The following is a 15,061-nucleotide window of genomic DNA, read 5'->3' as shown; positions in this document are numbered from 1 at the left end:
AAATCTCAAGTCGAATAAATTGTTCAATTAAACCCTTCATATGGGTGAAAGTGTTAGTTGCTCGGTTGTGTCTGACTCTTTGCAACCCCATGGACTGTAGCCCGCATGGCAAGGTAAATCCTCCTACTTGAGTAGGCCAACATCTTAAAAATGTGAATCTTAGTGGGTTTTCTTCTTAAACATGTCTGTCCGTATTTTAAAAAATAGCCTTATTGAGATATCATTTACATAAAAATTCACTTATTTTAAGTGTAGAAGTCAATGAATTTTAGTGTTTGCAGAGTTACACAGCCTTCAGCACAGTCTGATTTTACTACATTTCCATCACCATAAAAAGAACTTTTGTGTCTATTTACTATCCCTCTTCTCTGTCCCCATCCTCGGCCTTAGGCAACCACTAGCTGACTTTCTGTGTCTTTGTACTTGCCAATTTTGGACTTTTTTGGGTACTTACCTTGAGATCATGCTGGGTTTTTAAGGAAGCAATTTTGACATCTCAAACAATTTTGGGGGCACCTTCTCCAGCAGTTTTTGGGGTTACTGCCTCTGTGGCTGGAAGTGTCTTTGTGAGCTGACCTCTAACAGAGGAGCTGAGCTCTGCCTCTAAATGGGGGCTCTTATAGCCCATGACCCAGACTCAAGACACTTACTATTGAATTCAAATGGCTTCCCATGGAAGACCAAACCCCGCCTGGTGGCTTCATTCCATTCTGATTGCCTGTCCACCTGCTGGGCTCACTGCCCTGAAGTGTTAGTCGCTCAGTGTGTCTTGACTCTCTGTGACCCCATGGACTGTAGCCTGCCAGGCTTCTCTGTCCATGGGATTTCCCAGACAAGAATACTGGAATGGGTTGCCATTTCCTCCTCCAGGGGATCTTCACCACCTCGAGACTGAACCTACATCTCCTGCTTGGCAGGCAGATTCTTTACCACTGAGCAACAAGGCCAAGCTGGAAGCAGAGGCAGGTTGAGAGGATTTGGTCCTAGCCCCAGAGGAGGTGGTGGTGGCTCGGGCCAGGTGTGAGGGGCCAAGATGAGCTGATGGAGAAGAGGGGTGATGGTGAGTGAGAGCGGGGAATGAAGAATGACTCCTGGCTGTTATGTCCACCCAGACAGGTGCACAGTGGTGGTGTTTACTACGGTGGGGGACACCAGGGAGGGACATTTCAGGGGTGGAAGTCCTGAGTTCCCCTCATCCGTATTTACTGTGTTCAGCAAGCTCAGGGTGAACCTCAGTGAGCCCTCTTGTCCCTGACCTGACTCTTCTAAGATGTCTAAGTCGGGGAGTTTTGAATGATATGTCATGACCCGTCAGTTGGTTGTAAAATCAATTCAATAAGTTGGACTAGTATTAAATAAAACAGAGCAGGGAAATAGTGCATCACGTGTAGTGAAAGTGAAAGTCGCTCAGTCATGTCCAACTCTTTGCAACCCCATAGATTATAGAGTCCATGGAATTCTCCAGGCCAGAACTGGAGTGGGTAGCCTTTCCCTTCTCCAGGAGATCTTCCCAAACCAGGAATCAAACCCAGGTCTCCCGCATTGCAGGTGGATTCTTTACCAGCTGAGCCACAAGGGAAGCCCAAGAAAACATGTAAACTGGGTACAAAAGGAGAAAGGGATGAGAGCAGGAGTCAGGAGCCCCTTTTTCTAGTCACAGCTGTGCTTCTGACAATCTGTGGGCCTCAAGCGAGTCCCTTATGCTCCTGTGTCCAGGGCCCACTCTGTAAAATGGGGCAGGGGGCAAGGAAGGCTCCCCTGGGTTCTCCCCATCCTCCCCCTTTTCTTGCCTTCACCTCTTCCACACTGCCTCTGTGGGCAGATAGCAAACAGCAGTCAGGAAGGTCATTACTGAGCTTTGCATCCTGCCATTTCTCTTGTTCAATCAAAACCAATTCAGAGGGCACTTTTCCCCAGCTGTGCACGCCCAGTCCCTTTGCTCATCTCTAAAAGCTCTTCTTGTGGTCAATGTGCCTCTGCCAGCACTAACCTATCTGACCGACAGCTGGTTTGCACTTGGACAGGGATCTTGGGCTTCTTGAAAGTCAGCACAACCCTCTGCTTGGGGCACATTTTCACAGATGTCCCAGGATCATCTAAAAGACGGAATGCCATTGATTGCCATTGGTTTTGGTGAGCATATTTGATAGCCGAGTTCTTCTCACAACAGGGAAATGTACTGTATACAAGTATATTCTTCAAAGCTGAGAATCAGAGTCCTTTGGTGGAAGGTTTCTATGCAGTAAATCTCCTGGCTGTTAGATGAAGCTGTGTTCTTTCTCTTCTTGAGTTACACCGAGCGCATCTACCTAATTCTTAGATTTATACCCTTGACCGTCATCTGCCAAAAGTTTAATTCATTTTAGTTCTGCAGCCACAGGCTAGGCATCAGGAGCTTTGAGGAGCTTACAGTAGGAGCGGAGATTGACATGAGAACTAGCTACAGGAAGGGTTCAGATTAGCCCCAAATCAGAACCCAAGGTGCCTCAATATTCTGGCTGGTTGTAGGGTCTCCACTAAGGAGAAGTGGATCCAGGGATCGTTTTGAATGGCTCTGGGCTGTCCCTGTTGAAAGGACTGTGAGAAGGAAGGAATAGAAAGTTGGAAAATGGAAGTTTGTTAATTAAATATTAGCGACAACCTAGGCTGAACCCAGCTCCTACTTCAGTGTTTGGGGTTCCTGAAAAGTCCCCTGTGAACACAAGTGTGCGGAGTGTCTGCAACACACCTGAAGGCTCTGGCTGGCTGGAGAACACTGCCTCAGTATTCAGGGCTGCCTTTTTTTTTTTTCTTTGCCTGGCCTTATCCAGTTGTGCGTGTCCATGACCTGTAATGTCAGGGACCTGTAATGTGTCTCGTTTCAGAGGAGTAGGGGGAGCATGCAGGGTTTGGACTCCAGCTCTGCCACTCACTAGCTCTAGTCAGCGGGTAAATTCCTCAACCTCTCTGAGCCTCAGTGTCCTGGTCTTTAAAATGGATGTGAGTCCACCTGCCTGCAGGGTGCTCATGAGGAGTAGAGGAGAGACAGTATGGCAGGCTAATATTTACGGAGTGCTTGTCAGACTCATTGAAGGTGCCTCCCAGATCCATGAGAACACACCATTACTTTTGCTTTTTGTTTGTTTAATTCCTTTGACTAAGAAAGCCGATAAAAGAATTTTGAGGAAGTTTGCTAGGAAAGAACATGTTAACTTCTCTTCTTTGCTGTTAGTAAATGGTTTGGCCTGATACCTTTTAGCTGAAAAAATATCTTTGAAACTCTCAGATGACCTGTTGTTTTACTTTCATTCATTTGACACACATGTGTGAGTATCTACTATGCACAAAGCACTCCCTTAGAGGGCAGGAGACCAGGCAGATGAGGCCTGCGTGGGGCTTGGCTGCCAGGGCCTGGGGTTGGGGAGGACCAGTTAGCCTGGGGAGGTGGGGTAGGCCTGTTCCTGCTCTCCCAGCCCTGCCATGGGGCTTTTGGCCATTCCGTGCCCTCCTGGGGCCCGTTTTCTTCTCTGAAAATGGGCTGGGATGGTTTTTCCAGTAGTCATGGACAGATGTGAGACTTGGACCATGAAGAAGACTGAGTGGCAAAGAATTGATGCTTTTGAACTGTGGTGCTGTAGAACTCTTGAGAGTCCCTTGGACAGTAAGGAGATCAATCAATCCAAAAAGAAATCAACCCAGAATATTCATTGGAAGGACTGATGCTAAAGCTGAAATTCCAATACTTTGCCCACCTGATGTGAAGAGCTGACTTACTTGAAAAGACCCGGATGTTGGGAAAGACTAAAGGCAAAAGAAAAGGGTGGCAGAGGATAAGATGGTTAGATAGCATCACCGACTCGATGAACATGAGTTTGAACAAACTCCAGGAGATAGTGGGAGTCAGCGGAGCCTGGCATGCTGCATGCAATCTATGGGGCCGCAAGGAGTCAGATACAACTTAGGAACTGAACAGCAGCAATCATATTCAACAAATTACATGAGATATTCAACACTTGATTATAAAATAGGCTTTGTGTTAGATAACTTTGCCCAACCGTGGCTAATTGAAATGTTCTGAGCATGTTTTAGGTAGGCTAAGCCATGATGTTTGGGAGGTTAGGTGTATTAAATGCATTTTTAAACTTATATTTTCAACTTAGGTTGAGATTATATCCTGATAAACCCATCATGCTGCTGCTAAGTCACTTCAGTTGTGTCTGACTCTGTGCGACCCCAGAGATGGCAGCCCACCAGGCTCCCCCGTCCCTGGGATTCTCCAGGCAAGAACACTGGAGTGGGTTGCCATTTCCTTCTCCAGTGCATGAAAGTGAAAAGTGAAAGTCAAGTCGCTCACTCATGTCCAACTCCTAGCGACCCCATGGACTGCAGCCTACCAGGCTCCTCCATCCATGGGATTCGCCAGGCAAGAGTACTGGAGTGGGTTGCCATTGCCCTCTCTGTAAACCTATCAGAAGTCAAGGCATATCTGTAAACACAAGTGTTTTCTGGGTCCAAGAAATCATACTGTGAACTGAACCAGTTAGATTCTTACAAAATGGTCTTGCATTTCGTTCATGTTTAGAAAGGAGAAAACAAGTCCTGTAGCTAAAGAAAACTCGTGGTGGGTGGGCAGTGGAAGACCACAGTTAAATGTCCTTCGGGATTCCTTTCTTAGGGCTTTTGATCATCAGACCTTTCATTTTCAAAGGAAAAAAATAACAGCAGCCTGTTGCCAATGGCAGTTTCCTTTCTACCTAGCAGGAAAAAATGTCTGATGGGTGTAAAGGAAGCCTTGAATCCTAAATCATTCATGAACCTCTTTGAGTGCCTACTGGGCGCCAAGCACCAGAGAAACAGCATGAATACGATGGAGAGGGTCTCTGCCCCCCATATCTGATGTCTGGCATATCCAAGGTGCTTAATAAAAATTTGTGGAGTAAGAAAATGAATACAGATAATAACTGTTAATAGTTTTTCTGTCCTGTCACATCATTTTGATGGCTCCTGTAACACTGGGTTACATTCTAAATCACCTGTCCTAGAGGTGGCCAGCCAACCTGGTCTGGCTCCAGCAGGAACTGTTGAGATGCGTGGTGGACTTGACACTTGATGTTGGTCCAGCATGGCAGTTGAGGGCATGGGCTGCATGTGTTGGAATCCTTTCTTCGCCTCTTCCCAGTCATGAGACCTGGGTGGGTTCCCTGACCTTGCTGTGCCTCAGTGTTCCCATCTGTAAAGTGGGGACAGTAGTGTTGCCCACCCCCTAGGGTTGTGGTGTGGCCTACATGTGTGCGCCGCTTGGCGCACTTTGACGGCCCTCTAAATGTTAGCTGCTACCCTCTGTGCTTGCTGTTCCCTTGACCTCCTCTGAGGTATTAGACACACAGGATAAATACACCCAGGTGCTATCATTTGGGTATGAAGGAGCCCAGTAATGAGTTTGAGTGTCTCAGCTTGGCAGCTCTCTCCCCACATGGCCTCCGCCTTGGTCAAATTCCTGAGGTTAAGGGCAGCTCAGAGAGGTTAAGGTCCTTCCTTCACTGTGTGAAGGATTATATGGAACCCAAGTGCCCAGCACATGAGGCACCCTCCATAAATGGCAGGATTGTTGTCAACCCCATAAAAAGCACACCAGGCCCCTTGGCTTTTGTGGCCTGGAGTGCCATAGCTGGTTCACGGGGCGCCCAGGGAAGTCGTGGGCAGGCCTGGAGGAGGCCCTGAGGGCGGCCGGCCTTGGGAAAGGGCCCACGTCACAGGCCCCACACGGTCAAAGCATTTTAAAGGCCTTGTATTAGAAAAATAAACCAATTAAATAATACTGCCCCCCATAAAAGCTGACTTTTAATGGGTTCCATGGTGGGGTTTTGCTCTGTGGCAGTCTCGTAGCCATTGGTCTTGGGGCGACTGTCTGCCGCCACGGGGAGAGTTTAATCTTGCACGGGGTGGGCAGAATTTTACAAGTTTTACAGCTGTTTTTCCTCCTCCAAAGTGTTGCTATGTCATTGTGCGCTGAGGGCAACCTGCATGCATTTAACAGTTTACCTCGTTTGGGGTGGAAATGAAAAATGAAGTAATAAATTAAAGAAAAACACAACGTGGATTTTTCCCTGTTTCTCGAGGCAACCGTGGAAGAACAAAGAACCAGTGTTTCCCCGGACCGACTGCTTAATCAAATTCTAATGGCTTTTATGTATGGACCCTTGCCCACGGGACCCGCCTCCTCCCCAGCAAGGGCTCCAGGGCACAGAGGGTGTGTTTGGGGCTTGTCCTACCTACACCAGGGTAGGGGGTCAACAAATGGCAGCCCAGGGGCCACATCCGACCCACTGCCTGTTTTGGTGAAATGATTGGGGGAAAAAAATCAAAAGAAGATTTCCTGACATGTGAGAATTACATGGTGTGGACACGCCTGCAAGCTGGGGGAGACCCAGGGGACCCCGTGGCACCGGGCAAAGGACTAGCTCAGCCAGAAGCTGGTTCTCGCTCTTCCTTTCCCACCTGTTTCTTCTTCCCTCTGTGCCTTTTTCTTCGTCAGACAGCAAATGTTTGTTGCCTATTTCTGATGAGCCTTCGCTTTCTCTCCTCAGTCATGCGGAGGAACCCCTTTGGTGTGGACATCTGCTGCCGGAAGGGGTCCCGAAGCCCCCTGCAGGAGCTCTACAACCCTACCCAGGTAAGCCCTGGAAACTTCTTTGCTTCTCCACTCAGAGTCCATGTGTCAGTTTTTGGGGAAGGCAGGGGGATTGAAAAACTCCAAAATTCTGGTCTTTGGGGATTTGAAATTTCTTTCCACTGCCTGGGTTTTTACCTTCAGCTGGTTGCTTTCTTGGTGACCCTTTCTCTATAGAGTGGCTCTGCAATTCTAGCAAGAGGTATTTCGAATGAGAGGAATGGCTTGGTGGAGTGCTGGACTGAGCTTTGAACCTGCTCAGGTTTGGGGTCCCTGAGAACCACATAGCTGCAGGTGCCAGCAAGGGGACTCTGAAATTGCAGAGCCTGCCAGGCTGTGCAGTCTCCCCGTGGATGTCCCCAAAGAAGGCCCACGTGGGGGATGAACTCACCACCCAGATCTCACGTCCGATTATTAGAGCCCAATGATGCACCCAAGAGGTTCATCTCACTGTGCCAGTCTGACAAGACCCTTGTGTGGGGAGACTTTTTGCCAAGTGACTGTCATTGTAAGTTGAACTTGATTATGGAGAGTTCCTCTCTGAGCAAAATAAGCTCCAACCAAAACACAGTGCCCTCCATGGAAAGCTAGGAGCAAAGGGAGGAGGCCTCGTTGCCATGGTGATGGCAGCGTTGGTGTGTGTGTGGGTCTTGATGAGAAGACTCCAAGGCTGGCCCTTTTGGGAGAACATTAATTAGCTTGTGATGCCAAGAACTGGTGAATGAACAACTAGTGACCCATTAGCTGACCTTTGATAGCTGGTGGGAAAGAGGGGGAAGTGTACTGCTTTGGCTATAATCTCTGAGAATGATTTTGTATCAAATTCTTAAGTTAGCATTTCTGTGGACCAAGGTACTTGCAGAGGAAGAAACTCTTTGCTTCCCTAGAAGTGCTGAATTCCTGAAAGTCTTGCCAAGGGATGAGCCTGAGAACTTTCTGATTCCACATCTCTTTCTTGTCTTTCACCCTTTGGAAAAGTGGACTCTTGAGTTTGAGCAAAATGAGTGGCCTAACCATGTTAATTCACACCCCTCTTTCAGCCCCATCACTTTGGAACTCAGTGTGGTGGGGCCAGATTAACCAGGTCATTGCAAACTCAGATTGCCTGATGTTTCCTTTACTGGGCTTTCTGGTAACTCAGCAGTGAATTGGCCTTTTTAAAAAATGGTTATTGAAGTACAGTTGATTTACAATGTTGTGTTAGTTTCAGGTGTACAGCAAAGTGAATCAGTTATATATATATGTATATATATGAATACTTTTTTAAAAAAATGCTCTCTTCCACTATAGGTTATTACAAGATACTGAGTATAGTTCCTTATGCTATACGGTAGGTCCTTGTTGGTTATCTTGATTTGGGTTTTTGTTTGGTGTCCCGATAATCTGATTACTATAGGCCAGTCTCCCGCCTGTTCACATATTGGTCCTAGGAAGAGACTTCAATAGAAAGGATTTCTGGTTGGTGAAAGTCTAAGTGTTAGTCGCTCAGTCGTGCCCAACTCTCTGTGATCCCAAGGACCATAGCCCACCAGGCTCCTCTGTCCATGGATTTCTGTAGGCAAGAATACTGGAGTGCATTGCCATTCCCTTCTCCAAGGGATCTTTCTCACCCAGGGATCGAACCCGGGTCTCCTGCATTGCAGGCAGATTCTTTACCTTCTGAGCCACCAGGCTCAGCACCCCTCTTCCAGTAAGCCATGTTGAAAACATGTGCTATCAAGACACAAACCATACCTGTCTCTTTCAGTTGACCTCCTCTGTTCTCAGATTATTTTCTCTTTTGAAACAAGACTGCTGAAGGGCTCCTGCTTTCCTGAGCAAATTTTATGAGCAGCAGATGGTGTCATGGGAAAAGCTATTTCTGAAGTAGATATTTCTCTGGACAGGTAGTCTATGGACTGTGTCGGCACCAGTCATCATTGCGTCCCCAACCCTGGCCTATAGTGGGTGCCCCCTGAGTGTCTGATTGAAAGAGTGAAAGTCCAGGTTTAAATTTCCTCCTTCACTCACAGATGGTTGTGCAACCTTGAATACTTGATGAGTTCTCTTTAGGGTCAGCTTTCCCATCTCTCTGGAGTGTTGGGACGATAAAATAATTCTGATGTGTCAGGGGCAGGATAAGCATGGTTCATCATTATCATGATTGTGAGAATGGCTTCACTATTGGAAGCCTTGACTCAAGGGTCAGACCTGGGTTCAAAGTTTGTTTTCTTCATGTACCAGCTATGTGAGTGTGGGCAAGACACTTAACCCATCTGAGATTGCCTCCCTCCTTTATAACATGGTGCTAACAATTCTGCCTTGCAGGCTTCCATGAGAAGATGTGCCTTGCTCAATGCCTCCTATGGAGTTTGCTCCTTCCCAGATTCATTCATTCATTTACTCTTTCATTTCTTCCTCCGCTGTTGTGAATGCCCACTATATGTAGCACAGTGCCAGGCACTGGGCACAGAAGGCTGAGCAGGGCTCGTGTGGTTAGCCTTCTGTGTCTGCTTCTCCTTGTTATTCCAAGGTTGACTTGAGTGGGTTACCTGGTGAGGGAGACCCTGCTTGTTCTATTTGTTAACCAATCAAAGAAGAGAGAACGTTCCATCTCTTCCATCTGGCAGTGTTGGATGAGATGCTCACTTAGAAGCCTAGGACCTGGGAGGGAAGATGGGGCTGGGGAGGCGTCTCTGGGAGCCGTTTGGGAGGGAGTAGGTGGTTGAGTCACCAGCCTCCATCAAGAATGTTGTGGGCAAGCTGTCTGTCCCCTTTTGCTGGTAACCAGGAAAATGTCCCTGCAGGAAGATCTCCGCGTTTCCTCGGGATGTTGTCCCGGAATGTTTTTTCTTAGGCTGGTTTCCTTTACAAGCTGCAATTATGTTCTCTTCCCACACACGTTCCGTTGGTGGCGCTTCTCCGAGAAACTGTCTTCGTGATCTTTGGGATGGCTGTAGGCTGGAGAGTTCAGAGAAGAGAAGAGAGCAGGAGCTCCTGTGGAGCCAAGTCTGGCTTTGTGTCCATAAGACATTCACAAACGCTGCACCCAGCGGGGCTTGGTTTTGGTTTCTCGTGTTCCCCTACCAGCCGAGCTCTGGAAGCTGCTAAGTCTGGACCGATGTTATCACAGAGGCAGATGACAAACACTGTAATTGCTAGAAACCAAACTGCTCCCGGAGATGCCATTTCCCCTTTTTATGCTGACTGGTTGTTTGGGTTTGATATATGATGGTGAAAACAGGAACTGTGTATTTTAGACAGTAAGGAAACCAACATTATGGCAAGTAGAGCCATCTTAGTTACCAGGTACTGGGAATGTAGGCCAAATGCTCTCTGCATGCATGAGTGCTAAGTTGCCTCCGTCCTGTCTGACTCTCTGCGACCCTGTGGACTGCAGCCCATCAGGCTCTTCTGTGTGTGGGATTCTCCAGGCAAGAGTACTGGAGTGGGTTGCTGTGGCCTCCTGCAGGGGATCTTCCGGACCCAAGGATGCTCATAAACTTCTCATGGAATGTTTGTGTCAAGCCCTAAAGTAGGTGGTACACCCCCATTTTACATACAGGACAACTGAGGCCAAGGAAGTTGTCACACAGCTTGTAAGAAGCAAAGTAAAAATTCAAATCCAGGACAAGCTACAAATCCATTTATCTCTGTGCTGTATTCACTGCTGCCAGCAAAGTTCTCTTGGCAAGAATTACCCCATCCAAAAAAGAAAAAAAAAAAAAAATCACATCCAGATTTTTACTGGACAAAAATCTTAAAAGCTCCCTTAGGAAAATTGGCTATAATCTGCTTTTAGTGTCCAAGGTTTTCTTATTTTAGTGCCTCGCACACCCCTAACCATTAAAACAACAGTGGGTGGAAAAAAAGTTTGTAGGTGATATTCTTAGAAAAACTGTACTCTGATGTCTTATAATTTTCCTGGTTCTCCGCTGTCTTCCTGGCCCCAAAATAAAGCGTAATTGCTGATCATATCAGCTGGCGTCAAGTCACCGAAAGTTCACGAGTTGCCAACTGCATATTTGCGGGCCGAGCACATGTGCGGGCTGCCCCGCTCAGCCCAGACAGCAGGGCAGAGCTCTGCTGTCAGCCATTAATAGGGCATAATTGCCCCAAAAATGCCAGCGAGGGGCGGGACAGCCTGTCTTGCCTCACCCACCTCCCGGTCCTCTCGTGGGTTCCCTGAAGTCTTCCCGGCATCACTCATGTGGTTCAGCCCTGCCCTGCCTGCTTCTTTCTTTAGCGTTTGCACTTGCTCTGTGATTACTATGTTCCAAGAAGACAGATGCTCAGTCCAGGGGCTGACCAGGAACTTCTAAGTCCAGGAGGCCTCCATGCATGCACCAGTGGCCTGCAGACCTTCCTAGGGGCCCCTGGGGACCAGAAAATACAATATTTTGACCAGTCAATATTTTATTGTAATAATAATTTAAACAATTGGACATTTATTGGTGCAGTCTTCTATGTGTTAAAGTATATTTACTTCTCCATAAGATGGGCTCCAAGAAGAAGGATAGAGAGAGGGAGAGAAGGGAAGGAGGAAGGGAAAGGAGGAATAAAGTTACTGTTCATTGAATGTCAGTGACTTTCCACACGTATCTCATGGAATCTTCACAACAGTCCTAGAAGGAAGGTTATCTATAACTCCCTCCTTCAGATAAGTTAGCTGAGGCTCAGAACTGCTAAGCAATTTGCCAAGATCCCATAGCTCCTTAATGGTTGTGCTGGGTCCACCTGACCTGGAGAGAAAGTAGGAGGAAGAACTTCTATCCCATTATCTTGCCTGGGTGGAAAAATGCTTTCTTGAGGTTCCGTTTCATGGTGACTGAAGCTGAGCTCAGGATAGTTGTAGAATTCCTGAAGGCAGGGGCCAAGGTTCATGGAATGCATGGTAGATGTCCAATAAACAATTGTAGATTTGTTTTTTCTCATGGAACATGATATTTGGAGCAGTCTTTCTTTCCTGGCTGGAGCCAGGCTAAGTGGGAGTCCCTTCCTTCTGCTTCCCCAAGAACTCTGCTATAGGATAGTACAGCTTGGTCACATTTGGAAGTCGGGGTCTTTGATTAAGTTTTAGATTGAAAAAAGCTTGAGTTGTCCAAGGGAAGGTGCGAAACTCTTCCAGCTCCAACCTAAATAGTTTTCTGAGCAAGGCTTGCCAAGGTTTATTTCGTCTACAGATGTTTATCAGATAAACAGAGGGAAAAGACATGGGGAAGAGAGGCATGTAGGTAACAGAACATGAGAAGTGCTGTGCGATGAAACTGGAAGCGTCTTAAAAGTTTATGGGAGGGTCAGGAGTGAGCAGTTAACCCTTTGAGGGGCAGGGCACAATGGGAAGCTTTCTAGAGGAGGCAGCTTTTGGGCCAGGCTTCTGAAAACATACCAGTCTTCATTGGACAGAGCAGAGGGAATGGCATTACAGAGGGATGAAACAGCAGGAGTGAAGCATACAGGTGGGACAGTACATGGCACGTTCAGAGAATGGTGAGGGGTTTGTAGCAGGCGTGAAAGAGCATGTTGGAAGCTGACTGGAGAGGATATGGAAGAGGGGCAGGTTGGTACCAGCTTCATAAGGCTTGTTCACCCTTCCAGAGGGGTTAGTGGTCCCTAGAGACCCCCAGAGACGGTGTGCAACTTACAAAGCAGCTTCTGCTTCTGGCTCGGCTGCTTGTTAACTTCTTTTAGGAGGTCTGGCCCCTCCTGACTGCAGTCTCCTCCTCTGTAGCACGAAGAGGTTGAATTGTACCCATGCTTCCCCACACCTCGTGCATTCGTGAGCTTTGAAAAATCACCAGTGCCCAGATCCCCAGGGATTCTGATTTTTTTTTTTTTGGTTGATCTGGGATAGGGCTGGGGTGGAACCAATGTTCCCTAGTTGGTTCTGATGGGCAGCCTGAGTTCCGAAGCACTGGGTTGGAGATTCTGGAAGGACCCCTCCAGTTTTCAAACCTTCAAGGGGACGTCGCTGGCAGTCCAAGGCAGGGGTGTGGGTTTGATTCCTGGTCGGGGAACTAAGATCCCATATGCTGTGCAGCATGGATAAAAAATAAAACTAAAAAATAAAATCTTTGATTCTTTGGTTCTTACATCACCTGTTAGATGAAAAGGAGCTCAGAGCATGTGCACTGAAGTGAAGTAGGGTGAAATTAGCACAGCTGTGTCTGACTCTTTGAGACCCCATACAGTCCATGGAATTCTCCAGGCCAGAATACTGGAATGGGTAGCATTTCCTTTCTACAGGGGATCCTCCTGACCCAGGAATCAAACCCAGGTCTCCCCCACTTGCAGGCGGATTCTTTACCAGCTGAGCCACAAGGGAAGCCCATGTGCACTGAGGTTGCTCCCTGTCTTTTCTATGGTCTTTCTATATGAAAGACTATGTTACCTATTGGCACTCAGCCTCATTTACCAATACGAGATGACCACATTCCTTCCTGTGCTCCATGGGAGGTTGGTTGATGCCCTGAGCTTTGGAGAGTCATTATGTGAACAAACCTAAGAAGTCGAGCCCTTGGGCAGTGAATTGGGCAGATCCCCATGTAAAGGACACTTGAGCTACTTGGCTCTTGATCCCATAAAAAGGAGAACCCCAGAGTGGTTCCAAGCCAGACATCAGGTGGGCGCTTCTGAAGGATCAGCTTCAGTCTCACAAATGAGCATGAAAGGGCTCTCTTCCTTGAAAATCATTCTTCGGGAAGAAAGATACTGAATGGCTGTATCCACTGGGGAAGGCAAGAGAGCAGACATTGGACAGTCCCCAACTCTGGTCAATTAATCCCTTCATTACCAACCACCTGGTAAATGACGAGTCCATCTAATTATCTTGCTTTGACCCAACAGCTGTCTACTTAATTGATTTAGTTGTGGATCGTCTCCTTATTCAAAGATATTACTTACTGTCAGCCCAGCAGAATGGCAGCTGGCCGGCAAAGATGAAATATTACATCAACTTGATCTTACACACAGCACTTGGGAGCATGCTTCATTATTCATTGCAAATCACAATGGATGAGCAGAGCCCACTGCAGAAACCAGGGGCAGCAGGTTGCCTTTTTCACTATGACCAGCAGCTTCTTTATTCTTGAACCAGAGAAGCTGTCCCTGGTCAGATTTCCAATCCAGCCAGGACAGCTGGGGGATCTGGTGTCAGACATAATTTGGGTTGGCGGAGATGACTGGATGCTGGAAGAAAGGGGAGGATCCCAGCCCAGGTGTATGACCTGGGGCAGTTACTTAACCTCTTCGAGCCCTTGATTTCCTTATCTGTAAAATAGGAGTGTGATACCAGAGTTGCAGGTTTTTGAGGTTTACCAATAACATCGTGTATAAAAAGCACCTAGGACATGCCCAGAGCAGACTGGGTGATCTTCGCTAGTCATTAGTGATCTGGGTTGAGTTAGGTAACCTGGGACTTTTCTTAGGGGGTCTGGGATCATGCTTGGTCCCTGTCCTGTAGGCTCAGATGTTTGGCAGATGCATACTTGGACTTGTGTTGAATAATAATAAGATAGATGATTTCCTCTTGCCTGAAAGCTACTAGCTATTCATCATGAGCACTACCTAAAAATTTTGACTGATATTATGTGTCTGGTAGACTCAGTTGTTGGGAAGCTTGCTGTGCTGATTTTTAAGGCCATGAGTACCTCTGGATGGAGTGTGTGTGTGCATGTCTACATTCAACCCACATCCTGGAAAATGGGCAAATTCAGCTGTTTTAAAGGTCTCCTGTGGTTGCTTGTGTCTATTTTACCTCCAGCACATAGGTAAGTGTGTCAGTGATAGTTGTTATAAAGTAAGACCATCTCTGGCCCATGTTAATGCGAGGCCATTGATTTCATGGATTGGTTCACATTTCACTCAGGCTGTTTTTATAGGCAGTTGTTCTGTTTCTGGAAGCCTAATTTGACCCAATATATTCAAATCTCGGTAGCTGAGCTTTCTAATGGGGTCCTTCTGTATCAGGCTGTGTGGATATAGTCTGGTAGATTTCAACGAGAGGAAGGCTTTCAAGTGACAGAACGACCTCAGCAATTTCCAAATGGTAACACGGCTGTAAAAGCTGCCATTTTTGGAAAGTTATTTCCTAAATTGCCCTCAATTATAAGAGGCCTCTACATAATTCAATTTTTCTGTAAACTATACAATTCAAGGAGCTTCACAGTCAACTGGATTTTAACCTTGTTGAGGTAGATAGAACTGAGACAAAGCCCTGGCTTGTTCTTAAATTCTCTGTAAGAAAGACATGGGAGTGGGATGGGGGTGGGGTGGGCGTCAGCCTGCTCCCCATCCTGCTTCCCTCTTGATGGCCAAGTTGGCCTGTGGGTCTTGTGGGGAGCAGAGTTTACACCCTGCCTCCAGCACTAATTACTGTGAATTCTGGGGCAAATAGCTAAACTTTTTCAAGCCCTGGAGACCTTGTTTATAAAG

General features: G+C 47.1%; 1 protein-coding gene across 16 annotated transcripts in view; it reads left to right on the top strand.

Moving 5' to 3' along the window:
* CHST11 (carbohydrate sulfotransferase 11) overlaps nucleotides 1-15,061 on the top strand; it is a 261,341-nt gene that overhangs the window by 118,055 nt on the left and 128,225 nt on the right. For all 16 annotated transcript variants that reach the window (XM_055574916.1, XM_055574914.1, XM_055574915.1 and 13 more), the window contains one exon: nucleotides 6,567-6,652. In XM_055574916.1, the coding sequence (XP_055430891.1) occupies nucleotides 6,567-6,652 (86 nt within the window). The remainder of the gene's footprint in view (nucleotides 1-6,566; nucleotides 6,653-15,061) is intronic.

Source organism: Bubalus kerabau, chromosome 1, assembly GCF_029407905.1.
Source record: "Bubalus kerabau isolate K-KA32 ecotype Philippines breed swamp buffalo chromosome 1, PCC_UOA_SB_1v2, whole genome shotgun sequence".
NCBI lineage: Eukaryota > Metazoa > Chordata > Mammalia > Artiodactyla > Bovidae > Bubalus > Bubalus kerabau.
This window is presented reverse-complemented; position numbering and strand designations above follow the sequence as displayed.